General features: G+C 41.3%; 1 protein-coding gene across 1 annotated transcript in view; it reads right to left on the bottom strand.

Annotated features, from left to right (window-relative positions):
• LOC126416156 (cadherin-related tumor suppressor-like) overlaps window positions 1–14,216 on the bottom strand; it is a 292,823-nt gene that overhangs the window by 20,601 nt on the left and 258,006 nt on the right. Inside the window, exons 24-26 of the mRNA XM_050083710.1 lie at window positions 10,240–10,534; window positions 9,226–9,423; window positions 4,432–4,682 (exon numbers count right to left, since the gene is read on the bottom strand). Coding sequence (XP_049939667.1) covers window positions 4,432–4,682; window positions 9,226–9,423; window positions 10,240–10,534 — 744 coding nt within the window. The remainder of the gene's footprint in view (window positions 1–4,431; window positions 4,683–9,225; window positions 9,424–10,239; window positions 10,535–14,216) is intronic.

Below are 14,216 nucleotides of genomic sequence, written 5' to 3'. Positions count from 1 at the left end.
AATGTAATTTGTTTGAATGTGGAAGTAGTCTGAGTAATTTAAGGTGTGCTACAGAGGGTCTTTCAAACCTCATTTAAGCATACTGTATTCTTTCAATCGTACATCTCATTTGATTTGTATGAATATAACATTCCACAAATAACGTCAGTTAACTGGGGAATTAACTACAAACGAAGTAGTTATTTCTCAGGAAATTGATCTGTATAGGTTCCACAATTTTTAGAATTGTATGAGGTTACAATACACCATCAGCAGATGTTCTAACACATTCATTCAATACTGATAGAATCAGTTCAGCGTAACTGTGTCAAAGTGTTCTCTGGAATTAAAAATAATGCCACAGGTTGGCCAATATTGTTGTGTATTCTCTCCAAAGTGCTTTTCTTTGGCAAAGCTCAGATATGAAAATGAGTCTGAGGACATGGAAAAGCTATGTAATGGTTGCTTATACAGTTTTTCCCACCCTTTTCCTAAACTATCCCCTCAGATACTCATCTTGAAGATCAATGCATGTAGTGCAACAACTTTCCAAGTTTTTAACAGCATCAGTAAATCCAGTTTTTTCCAACCTTGCAAAGGAAGCATCTGTCTCAGATTAAACTTGCTCATTCGATATGAATATCCATCAACCCAGCCATTTCTTTGAGTTCAAGACCAAAATGTGGTTGTTGGGAGCCAAGTCTGGTGAACATCGTTATGGGGATGTAGAAGCACTCCAAAGTTTAAGGCCATGCAGTATTGTTGCAGCAACATTCCAATACATGATGGGATATTATAATGATGTCAGCAAACATTTGTCTTTGCAGAAGAGATGTTAACATTGAATGTGAATAGTATCATTCAATTTGTCCATTAGTGAAACATAATGTTCCTTGGAGAGGCCTCTACCATAGTGAAGGTCGCTTGCAAACACCAAATTTATTGACTCCTAACACCTATCAAGATGAATTTTTTTCAGTATCTAAAACTGAATGTGAATATGGTTTTGGGTACTTGTATCCAACAATGTGCCACTTTCTAATATACCTATGTAGTTTTAACAGGATCACTATTAACCAGAATTTGAATGATCAAGCACTGCCCCAGGATTCAAAACACACCGTGCATTGAAATAAATATCATGACCTGCAACTGAAAGCAGTTTTTTATTTTATTTTATTCAACTGAATAAAATCTGTGGGTGGCCAACAACAATGTCTAATGCAGAAGAGTTGGAAGTCAACATAATTTTAGAAGTATGTTGTCTTGTGAGGATTTGTGATCAAAAAGTTAAGAGGCAGTTCACGAGGTTGGCAAAGAGCTAAATAAAATTTCCAATAAATTCTGTGAGGGCCCAATAGTGAATAGCATCACCACTTAAGATGGCCACACAGGTTCATAGCGGTAAGGCCAAACACACACACACACACACACACACACACACACACACACACACACACACACACACAGAGTCATTCCTCACCTTCATACAGGCTACAAGATACAGTAAATACAAAACAGCAGTAAGTAGGATCTACCTGCTCAGCACTTCCTTCCTCTATAGGACTGCTTGGTGTGTGCTGAATGCAAATAAACACAATGATTGGTGTGCAAACGCTGCTCAGCTAATGTTTACAAGCTAGTCTGCAGAGTACTCCATAGAAATGAGCAGCACCAGCATCATAACCTTCAGAACTCAGTGCATGCATATCACATGCCTGCCGAGTGTGGGGCAGGTGTCCGTCTGCCAGGCAGTGTGCTTAAGATGCCACCTGGCTGCTAGCAAAACAATTCTATCTGTGAAGCCACAATGCTGTGTCCAGAGTTCCAAATGCAGCACATACTAGAGGATCCACAGGGTAGCATCACAACAAGCAGATAGCAGTCACTACCAGATGAAATGCCTCTACCAATCATGGCCTCAACAGACACTGTGCTCCTGGGACAATATACGGTAGGTGATCTTAGATTTTGTGCTTGTGTCAAGCTGTCACCTTCAGATACAACATCTCACTGGACTTAAATAGCATATACTAGCAGCCCACTCTCCTGATCCTGTGGTCGGCACTACAGTACAAAGTCACTGACGCAGATGCGAGTGGCCATTCTGTATGCACCTCTGTAAATGTGTGGTTGCATGCAGCTTAATCTAACTATACTGAACTAAATGACTCTTCTCACATACCACAGACTGATAGGGTTTATCTTTCTGATCAATTCTCTGCTGGCATCAGACAGGCTAATCTGATATGACAGCTTATTATTTATTAGTGTCTGTTACAAACAGGTTTGTAGTTTAATGAATTCCTGTTTTGAAACAGTCACAATTCCCAAACTGAGATCATATCAACTCTCATCTTTCTGATGACAGCTGGGCCTATCTGTAACCCATACCTCTGCAATTCTAATCTCTTATCACCAGTACAATGTAATTGCTCTGTACATCCTACCAGATTGAAATAATTTGGGCCCCTTTCTCTGTGAGTTGCAACTTTCACAATTATTTCTGTATGTCAAATTGCTGCCTTTGAAACATACATTGTGGCTTTAATGAGCCTGTAAATCCTTACTCTTTCAAGTCTTGTTCATCTCAATAAACAAACTAGTAGCCTCAGTGACTTATAACTTTCTTGGGACTCCTTCATCTTCATCTACATCTACATACATACTCCCCAAGCCACGATGTGGCAGAGGGTATCTTGTACCACTACTAGTTATTTTCTTTCCTCTTGCATTTGTAAACAGAAAAATTTCTGTCTATATGCTTCCATACGAGTCCTAATTTCTCTTGTCTTATCTTTGTGGTCCTTACATGAAATGTACATTGGTGGCAGTAGAATCATTCTGTAGTCAGCTTGAAATGCTGGTTCTCTAAATTTTCTCAACGGCGTTCCTTGAAAAGAATGCTTTCCCTCCAGGAATTCCCATTTGAATTCCCAAAGCAACTCTGTAATATTTGTGTGTTGATTGAACCTACTGGTAACACATCTGGCAGCTTGCCTCTGAATTGCTTCGATGTCTTCCTTTAATCCAACTTGGTGAGGAACCCAAACACTTGAACAGTATCCAAGAATGGGTTGCACTGGTGTTCTATATGTGGTCTCCTTTACCAGTGACCAATAGTTTCCTAAAATTCTCCGAATAAACCAAAATTGACCGTTTGCCTTCCCTGCTACAGTCCTTACATACTCGTTTCATTTGCTATAGCTTTGTAGCATTACATCTACATACTTAATCAACATGGCTGTGTCAAGCACCACATTACTAATATTGTATTCAAACATTATGGGGTAGTTTTTTCTACTCACTGTCATTAACTTACATTTTTCTACATTTAGAGCTAGCTGCCATGCATCACATCGACTAGAAATTTTGTCTAAATTACCTTGAAACCTCCTACAATCACTCGAAGATGATACCTTCCCATATGCCATGGCATCATCAGCAAACAGCTGCAGATTGTTGCTCATCCTGTCTGTCAGTTCATTTATGTTTACAGAGAATAGCAGTGATCCTATCACACTGCCCTGGGGTGTTTCTGATCGTACCCTTGCCTCTGAGGAACACCTGCTGTTGAGAACAACTTACTGGATTCTATTCCTTAAGAAGCCTTCGAGCCACTCACATTCTCACATGTCTGGCAACCTACTCCATATGCTTGTAACTTCATTAAGAGGCTGTTGTGGGGCTCCCAATTCTGGAAGATTGTACTGAGTCTCCATCAGATTCATATGAACCAGAGTCCCCATGGACATTTTACTGTGACTTACTTCCACTCCTATTTGCACTAGAAGTAAAGTGCTTTGTTTTTGTACTACATGGGAATCATTATTTCAATGTGTGGAATCACACTCAGACACTACAGAAAACGTAAAGCTCTTACTCGTAGGCCTCTCTCCTGACCCTGCGGTTGGCACTGCACGTGAAATCACTGATGTGGATGCAAGTGGCCATTTTTTCTGTACCTTTGTGGTTGTGTGCCCGCCTGTAGTTTAATCTAACTATACTAAACTAAATGACTCTTCTCACATACCACAGGCTCGAAGGGGTTATATCTGTGACCAATTCCCTGCTGGCATTGGCCAGGCTAATCCGAGTTGGTAGCTTATTTGCTATTAATGCCTGTTACAAATATGTTAATTGTAGTTTAATAAATTCCTGTTCTGAAACAGATGCAGTTCTCAAACTAAGCTTGTATCAACTTTCACTTCTCTGATGATGGCTGGTCCTATGTGTAAGCCATCTCTCTGCAATCCTAATCACTTATCACCAGTTCACTGTTACTGCTCTGTGCATTCCACCAGGCTGAATTAATCTGGGTCACTTTTTCTTGAGTTGCAAGTTTCGCAAGTGTTTCTGTATGTCAAATTGTTACCTTCGAATGCATTATGGCTTTAACGAGCCCATCAATCTTTGCTCAGGTGACTGAGACATACGCAGCTGCAGACTCACCTTGCGACTGGCAGACGAGCTCTGCCCAGAGAGCTGGCTCATCACGGGACTGTTGAGTGAGCGCTCACTGTTGGAGTGCAGCACGTCCTTGCCGACACCTCCGGACGAAGATGTTGTTGCGAGCAAGGCGGACTGCAGGGGCTTCCCACTTATGTCCTGCAGTGTCAGGATTCTCGGTGCCTGCTGAGCCGACAGCTCAGAGGATGGGCTAAGGCGAGCTAATGGTGTGCTCTGGAGTACGGGACCTCCACCTGTGCAAAAAAGGCTGGTAAATCAAGTGAACTTCAGATTGTAGAGTCAGATTTTGATTTATTCCACTTTGTCCAATATTGTGTGTGTGTGTGTGTGTGTGTGTGTGTGTGTGTGTGTGTTTGTGTAAATGATGATAGGTAAATGCAGGAAATCACACAGAAGTAAAATAAACTCGAACTAATTGCATAAAGATTTCTTCTGATGCATCCACTGAGAAGGGGCCTATATTTTGTACGAATACACAGTAAACAGCACATTTGATAGATCTTACTTCCAGATCACATTCCAGTGTTACAGGAATATTAAATGTTTTGTGTTGCAGATGTACATAACTAAGATTGGAAGCAACTCTCCAAAAGATGTGGGTTAGAAACTGAGAATCAGTCTTAAGTAAGGCACAATATTATGGGGAAGTCATTGAGCTAACTATGATATGACCTTTGAAAATTGAATAAAGAAGTAAATGAAGAAATAAAGTAGTAGGAGATCAAACATTTTCTGCAAGTGAGACAAACATCAGAAGTGCTAAAATTGTGAGTCAATTGCCTAACAAAAACAAACTTACACACATCATTTAGTGAAAGGACGGAAAGCTTTCGTACAAACACCAGACTTTGGATTGGTCTTTTTCATTCTGGTGTTCTTTGTATCCTATTACAATCTCTTTTTCTCTAAATCTTTACTACATCAATTTTCTTCTACAATCTACACCTGCACTAAAACCTTTCCCCATGACTCTTCACCTTCTGTGCTAGCTTCACTGGGCTAAGATGCTGTCCTACGCATCCAGATCAGCTTGCACATTTTAGCAACTATTACAAATAGACTTTTTCTTACTATTTACTTTTAACAACTCTTAAATTTTGGATATCTGCTGCTTCATTTATTGCTCCAATCTACTCTGTGTTTCCTTGCAATGATTAATTTTTTGAACAGCTTATTTTATTGGTTGCCTTTCAGTGGTTATGGAGTGGCTTATTCACTCTAATATGAAGATTCTCCAATACAACAAAATATGATTACGTGTAATGGCAACAGTGTAACTGCAGAGCTTCATGGAGACACTCAGCAGTATGGGGCAACCATGCAAGGGTGTGAAGTGTATGTCACTGCTCACTCGGCCATACAACACTCCATGATCTACATCGGAAAGTTTCCAGTACGAGGTTACTTCCACAACTGATTTCCAGAAACATTCAGTGTAACTTGAGCGCTGTCTGCACGAACACTCTCTTTTCCATTGTTTTCACAATGCCTTTTGCAGGCTAAATGTCTCTGAAAGATGCAGCTGCCAAGCAACTATAGACACAGTAGAAGCTGTTAGTAGGAAAATAAAAAACCACAATAGATAAACATCGTAATACATTTGGATTTGTTCATTAAAATGTGTGCTTTTGTTATACAAGAAACTATAGCTTCTCATATAACTACACCAAATAGAAAAATCGACCATAATATAAAGAAAGGAGGAATGCCTACATAAACAAAATGTGGAATAAAGTCATAGACCACAGACCTAAACGAGAAGTCCATTGATCACTTGTTTGAGTATGGGGCTTCAGTAAAAAGACTTTTGATACATGTTAGATAGTACGAGGCATGTTCTTTTAAGTAAGTACCATTCTGAAATTAAAAAAAGACGTACTAAGATATCTCAATAATTTTATTTTTACATGAAAGCCTGTACCTTAAGCTACTTTTCTACATAATTTCCATCAATATTGACGCACTTGTCATAACGTCGTACCAGTTTTAGAATATCCTCCTCATAGAAGTCTGCCGCCTGACTTGTTAACCACTGCATCACCACTGTTTTGACTTCGTCATCATCTTGAAGACGCTGACCGCCCAGGTGCAGGAACTGATGGTAGTCACTGGGTGCAAGATCGGGGCTGTACGGAGGATGGTCTAGAGTTTCGCATCGAGAAGATGTGATGAGATCTTTGGTCTGATTCGCCACATGCGGACGGGCATTGTCTTGCAGCAAAATGATGCCCTTGCTCAACTTCCATGGACTGTTGCTTTGATTCTGGTATGCCGTAGGCCACCCATGTTTCATCACCCGTAACAATTTGGCTTAAGAAATCATCACTGTTGTTGCGGTACCGCTCAAGGAAAGTCAATGCACTGTCTAAACGTTAGGTTTTGTGCACATCCGTGAACATTTTCGGTACCGAATGTGCGCACAATTTTTGGTAATTCAAGTGCTCGGTCACAATGACATGCAAAACACTACAAAAAACATTAGGAAAGTCATCCCACAAGGAGGAAATCGTAAAGTGTCTGTTTTCTCTCACCTTACTGTCCACTTCCTACACCCAACTTTCATTAACGACCGAAGGATGCCCACTCCGTTGTTCATCATGCACATTTGTGCGGCCATCTTTAAATGCTTTCACCCACTTTCTTACCATTCCATCACACATAATGTTTTCTCCGTAAACTGCACAGATCTCACGATGAATATAGATCGCTTTTAGCACTTTAGCACTAAGAAATCTTATAACAGTCCGTACTTCACAGTCGGTGGGACTCACGATTATCGGAGGCATTTTAAACACTCAGTACACAACGTAAACAAGGAAGAATCAGACTGTAATTGCGTCAGTGTGTAGATTAAGGTACAGGCTTTCATGTACAAATAAAATTCTTGTGATATCTTAGCACGTCTTTTTTTAATTTCAAAATGATACTTACTTCAAAAACACGCCTCGTAATTTCAGCCAAATAATTCTCCATATACTGGCACATCATTACATAAAATATTTAAAGCAGTAACAATATAAATCATCTGAGATAATTAGGAGTTGATTGTGAAAGAGTAAGCCATGAGGTGCATCACGAGTGGATGTAGGCAAAATCTTGAAGGGAATTGGGTCATTTTTAAGACTTGTGTACATTAAAAGTGAGATAAATGTTGGTGGGAGGAAGTATTATGAAAAAATACTAATTATAGAATTCAGAGGAAAGATAGCAATAACAAAATAAGAAGTCGATAAAGAAGATGTGTTTGAAATTTAAGTGGCTCAGGTGTTTCAAGATTAACAGTCACACGTGCATGATGTGAGACAATAATTGTCTTATATGGGATTTCATCAAAACTCTAGTGATATCTACATCTACATCTACATTCGTATTCCGCAAGCCACCTGACGGTGTGTGGCGGAGGGTACCTTGAGTACCTCTATCGGTTCTCCCTTCTATTCCAGTCTCGTATTGTTCGTGGAAAGAAGGATTGTCGGTATGCTTCTGTGTGGGCTCTAATCTCTCTGATTTTATCATCATGGTCTCTTCGCGAGATATACGTTGGAGGAAGCAATATACTGCTTGACTCTTCGGTGAAGGGATGTTCTCGAAACTTTAACAAAAGCCCGTACCGAGCTACTGAGCGTCTCTCCTGCAGAGTCTTCCACTGGAGTTTATCTATCATCTCCGTAACACTTCCACGATTACTAAATGATCCTGTAACGAAGCGCGCTGCTCTCTGTTGGATCTTCTCTATCTCTTCTATCAACCCTATCTGGTACGGAACCCACACTGCTGAGCAGTATTCAAGCAGTGGGCGAACAAGCGTACTGTAACCTACTTCCTTTGTTTTCGGATTGCATTTCCTTAGGATTCTTCCAATGAATCTCAGTCTGGCATCTGCTTTACCAACGATCAACTTTATATGATCATTCCATTTTAAATCACTCATAATGCGTACTCCCAGATAATTTATGGAATTAACTGCTTCCAGTTGCTAACCTGCTATATTGTAGCTAAATGATAAGGGATCTATCTTTCCATGTATAAACAGCACATTACACTTGTCTACATTGAGATTCAATCGCCATTCCCTGCACCATGTGTCAATTCGCTGCAGATCCTCCTGCATTTCAGTACACTTTTCCAATGTTATAACTTCTCGATATACCACAGCATCGTCCGCAAAAAGCCTCAGTGAACTTCCAATGTCATCCACAAGGTTATTTATGTATATCGTGAATAGCAACGGTCCTACGACACTTCCCTGCGGCACACCTGAAATCACTCTTACTTCGGAAGACTTCTCTCCATTGAGAATGACATGCTGCGTTATATGCTGATATTCATTGGGAAATTTCTGTTATGGTGAAATAGCATTGTGAAGGTAAGTGAGGACTGAAGTACTGTCAGGTCGAAATGTGGATTAATAAACAGTTAGTACAAGTGTTGTTTGTCAAAATAACTGAATATTAACCTTGTCAATCCCAACTTAAAAAGTGCAGTGTAATCGAGCTGCACAAAAATTAAAACAGGGCCATTGGATCGGTACTGGGCACACCGTCACAGGCCTTAATGTTCCCTCGAATGTGAGTCCTTCACATCCAACCAAATGACATCTGAATGCCTCAATTAAATCTGCGACCACTAATAACCATTGAAATGTAGCAAGAGGTGGTGGAAGATTACAGTGCCCACGCACATACTTAAGCAATTACCCATTTGCTCTTTTTGGGCAAAAAAATAAGAAAAAAAAATCAGCCACAGCAAAAAAGAAAAAAAGACACTACAGCTTACCTGCTCCCGAGCCAGCCGCCACGGAGCCCGGCCCCGGCCCTGGCGCACCGGGTGAACTGTCAGCTGGGGGCGGGGGAGCCGCCTGGCGCGGGGAATCCCTCTGCGGTGGTGCAAAACCGCCACGGGGCGAGTGCCGGTGCTGCTGCTGCTGCGCCGCCGCGCTCCCACTGGCAGAGTGCTTGTGGTGGTAGCCCACCCCTGTGGCAGACAGAACTGCTGCTTTGTAAATCCACCCGTCTCGTCTCACAGGAACTGGCATCATTATTCTCGAAAATCGAGCTACTTCTCTACTCGAGATGTGCTAACACTACACGTCTCCAGAAAAGTTACTGTTACTAGCACATATTACACAAAATAGCTGATGATGAAGTTATATTAGAGCACTAATTGTGGATCTATGAAAGGTCAATGGTATTAACAAAATTTTACGGCTTTACTGATGTACTTTTGCTAGTAAAAGTGCATCACATACAGACAATTTATCATTAATCTCAGTTCTTTATAGCAGCTAGGAGTTTTTAACTACTGTGAAATCATACTTTATGAAATCACACTCATATTTGTAATCAAGAAAAACTGAAGTTCAAATGTAAGATTGTCAAAAGTGTGAGGAGATTTGTTAGCGAGAGACAATCGGCAACTTGCAGCTCGGAGCAGGATTATTTAGTACAATAGTAAAAATGGTATGAGGCTCCTGTGGCTAGAATAAATGTTAAAATGTGGTACAAACTATTGTTATTTAGTTCACTGCTCACTGTTAACTGGCAGCAGGTTTCTTGTCACTCAAAAAGCAGAAAAGCACGGAAATACATAACAGCAGCTAGACGAGTCAGAACCTTGTGCTGAAATTGATAGCAGTAGGATAACAAAAATATAAATGCATGGAAAAAGATACAAACATCAGTTCATATATGCACGAACATTTTCTGACTTATTTTCTCAGCCTTCTAGTCACTTATTATATCTGTTAAGTAATGTATTCATTAAAAAATGTATTCAGTTACACATTCTTACCAACGGTCGGTGGTGGAAGATGAGGAGGTGTGGCCCGATATTTTCTGACATTTCCACCTTCACGGTATCCTTTGTAGTGGTACACTATGTCTATATCGGACGGCGCGATGGAACTCGCATTCTCTAGATCGTAGTGCTCGGGCAGGTCAGGGTCATTGGGCCCGACCGACGCCGACGTGGGCTGGGGAGCGGGAGCGGGTGCGGAGGACGGGGCGCTCAGCTGCGGCGGCTGCAAGGGCTTCCCCACCACTTCACGTTCGATAATATCTGGACGCTGTGCCACGATCTCGCGTTCCTGCACAAAACAGACTGTCGATTAGATTGTGCAGTGGCCGAGCTCTGTTAAACGACTCTTTTTTTCCTTAAAAGCCGCATTATATTCTTCTTTTTTTAAATACTGCTTGCACAGAAACTTGTATTAGTTGTGGCAGATATCTCCCACAATACAAGCAAGAGAGCCAGAGAAACATAACAAAAAAATGAATAGGTAGAACATTTATTCTCACTAGAAAGGAAGAGTACAGTGAATATTATGGAGGCTCACAGACTGACACAGTGTATATGTTTCTTGAAGTTTAAGGATTACAAATTGTTGTCTCCTTCCAAAACCTGTGAAACAGTACCATCTTCGTGCACAATTTCAGTGAGTTTTCTATTCTGTGAGAATCTTACTCCAGCCAGGAAACATTTTGGCAGTGAAATTCACTGAGGAATCCCATTTCAATCAAATACGTTCCCAGTCGTAGCACCTTCTGTGTTCATTTTATGTTCTTTAAGGAGCTTGCTACAGATTTTTATTGTTTCCTTTCTTATTTCACAAACTTTTCAGTGTCATACAATGGAAAACTGGCATGAAATAACACCATCCGTTTTCTTTATCATGTCTTTGCAAGTGTATTAATAACATTAATCTCAACCCCAATAAATAAGTTCACCTAAAGTAGACTACCTCTTAGAATTATGTTCTATGTTGCAGTCGAATGTATGTTCTTTTGAGATTTTCTGGCAGATTAAAGCTGTATGCTACGCCACAATCTTACTTTTCATGAACAATGCAGCACTGTCCACAAAACATGAGGTTCCAGTTTTGAATCCTAGTCTAGCACACAGCTTTAATTTGTCACGAACTATCATATGCTTCTCATGCTGTTTCCAATATCTCATGTATTTATCACCATTACCATCTTCCTACTCAGAAAAAGAAAGATTCACACACAATCTTTACTTGTGAGTATTTGTAATACGATGCCATTCGTGAAATTATCTGCTGCTAAATGTCTTCCGTGTCAACTCACGAAAGTATTTTGAAATTTCTTCATTGGCTGTGAATTCCTTGTTAACAGTTGTATTAGGTACAACTGTACTACCCATAGTGACATATGAACATTTCTGCCGGACCGGAACTCAAACCCAGATTTCCTGCTTATCGAGAGTGGTCTCTTTAACCACTTCAGCTGTCCTTGCATGCTCCCTGGATTGACCCAAGCCACCATACCTCACACTGTCTACATCCTACATTGTAGTCCCCTAAATTCATCACCTAATGCTCGCAACACTACTTGGATACCTGCTACAGTGACAATGAGACAAAGAGGGATCAAGACCAATGTTGTGATTGCCATGTGCCTGCCTAAGCTCGCAATACTTACTTGTACGTCTGAAACGACAGACATTACTGACAATTCACAGCTGTACAACGTACTTCCCAGCACAGTCCAGCACAAATTTTCATATGTCACTATTGAGTAGTAGACCTATAACAAAATATGGCCGATGTTATGGAATTCACAGCCAGTGAATAAATTTTGAAGTATTTTGTACAGAATGAGATTTTCACTCTGCAGCGGAGTGTGCGCTAATATGAAACTTACTGGCAGATTAAAACTGTGTGGCGGACCGAAACTCGAACTCGGGACCTTTGCCTTTTGTGGGCAAGTGATCTATCAGCTGAACTACCCAAGCACGACTCACGCCCCGTCCTCACAGCTTTACTTCTGCCAGTACCTCGTCTCCTACCTTCCAAACTTTACAGAAGCTCTCCCGCGAACCGTGCAGGACTAGCACTCCTGAAAGAAAGGATATTGCAGAGACATGGCTTAGCCACAGCCTAGGGGATGTTTCCAGAATGAGATTTTCACTCTGCAGCGGAATGTGCGCTGATATGAAACTTACTGGCAGATTAAAACTGTATGCCGGACCGAGACTCGAACTCGGGACCTTTGCCTTTCGCGAGCAAGTGCTCTACCAACTGAGCTACCCAAGCTGTGAGGAGGGGGCGTAAGTCGTGCTCGGGTAGTTCAGTTGGTAGAGCATTTGCCCACGAAAGGCAAAGGTCCCGAGTTCGAGTCTCGATCTGGCACACAGTTTTAATCTGCCAGTAAGTTTCTTATTTTGTACAGGTTTGAATTGGCAACAATGTCTACTCCTTCAGACGCACATGTCAAGTATTGTTGTGCCACTGACTCGAATGGGCTGTGAGTACGCTGCCAGTTACAAAAAATCTGTTGGCAGACACTAGAGTACTGCTACCTCAGCATTCAGCACTCTACAGGTTGCCTTGCAATAGACTGGTCTGCTCCAAATATGGTGCCTAGAGCAGCACTTTGCAGTTTTACATGAAACTGAGCGGGGATTTTCTGTCACAGTAATGTCATCTGGATGAGTATTAATTTGCCCTCTGCACAGCTGAAGATCACAATCACTGGTATCTTCACCACAGATACATCTCTTATCAACAGGCATGAGGGCCATTCTGTCCTGACACCAGACCAGGATTTTGTCACAATCACCGACGATGTGCTGCATCTCAACTTTGATACTGTCTTTGACTCTGGCTGCAGCACCTGTGCACCCTCAGAGCCGACATTCTCTGATTGCTCCGGCTACTAGATTCGAGGCCTGATAGCTCTGATTTTCTCTATGCTTTTGGGCATTGAATGGGGTCCAACTCCAGGAAGCCACTCCACGTCAGCTGATCAGTGGTACTCCGCCATCTCTAGATGTCCCAGCTGCGTTTTGGCTGACCAGCAGTACATGTGACTGACTGCCTTTCAGCACCGGTCTGAGCTTACACCATCAATTCTGTGAGACCACTCCAGCCAGCTACCACAGGCACTGCCGATGTCGCAGTCTGCCAGCAGACGTAGGCAATGTTGCATTCCACTGCTATGGGACTTCCCGACTGCTGGCACTGGCTGACTCGTGTGTAGAATGAGCAATCAATAAAGCTGTTTATCGTATGAGAGCATTCTCTGGCCTTGCCATCGTCACGGACCTGGCATTTGCCGTTCTCTGTGGTCACCTGTCACCTGTATTTGACATCCTGAAGGCCAGGACGATCCTGCAATCCCTGGATGTCTGTGTAGTACAAAAAATTTACAGTTCAACAATTAATTTCACCAACACCTACATCCATACTCTGCAAACTACTGTGCAGTGCACTGCAGATAGTGCTTCCCACAGTACCACAAATTGGGGCTTCTTCACATTCCATTTGCACGTGGGGAGTGGGTATACAGACTGCCAAATTGCTTCTGGACATACTGAGATTAGTGTAATCTAAACTTCCAAGTTGGCTACAGGAGCAGTACATGGGGAGGGGGATGGAGGTCGTGCATTCCATGTAAGTTTCAAAAACTGGCTAAAAAAAGCGAACAGACTATTTTAAAATCACTATAGGAGCTGTCCTAATTGAGATAGTGGTCTGGGAAAGGTATCATTCTGCATCATTTTTTATGCTCTTTCCAGTGATATACAACACATAATAGGTTCCAATTAAGATTAAAAAATACAAGCTGAATTTCTGATTTAATTTTTTCCAGAACTAACTAAAAATTTTCAAAAAATTTCCACAAATACTTAGTTCTGCAATACATGGCAAAATACAAATATGGGATGATGATGGGTTCATTGTAAAAAAAAAAAAAAATTCTTTACCTTGTTTTTCATTAATAGCCTCACAATTGAAACTAATAGCC

This window comes from Schistocerca serialis, chromosome 8 (assembly GCF_023864345.2).
Source record: "Schistocerca serialis cubense isolate TAMUIC-IGC-003099 chromosome 8, iqSchSeri2.2, whole genome shotgun sequence".
NCBI lineage: Eukaryota > Metazoa > Arthropoda > Insecta > Orthoptera > Acrididae > Schistocerca > Schistocerca serialis.
The sequence above is the reverse complement of the archived record's forward strand: the minus strand, read 5'-3'. Positions and strand labels throughout refer to the sequence as shown.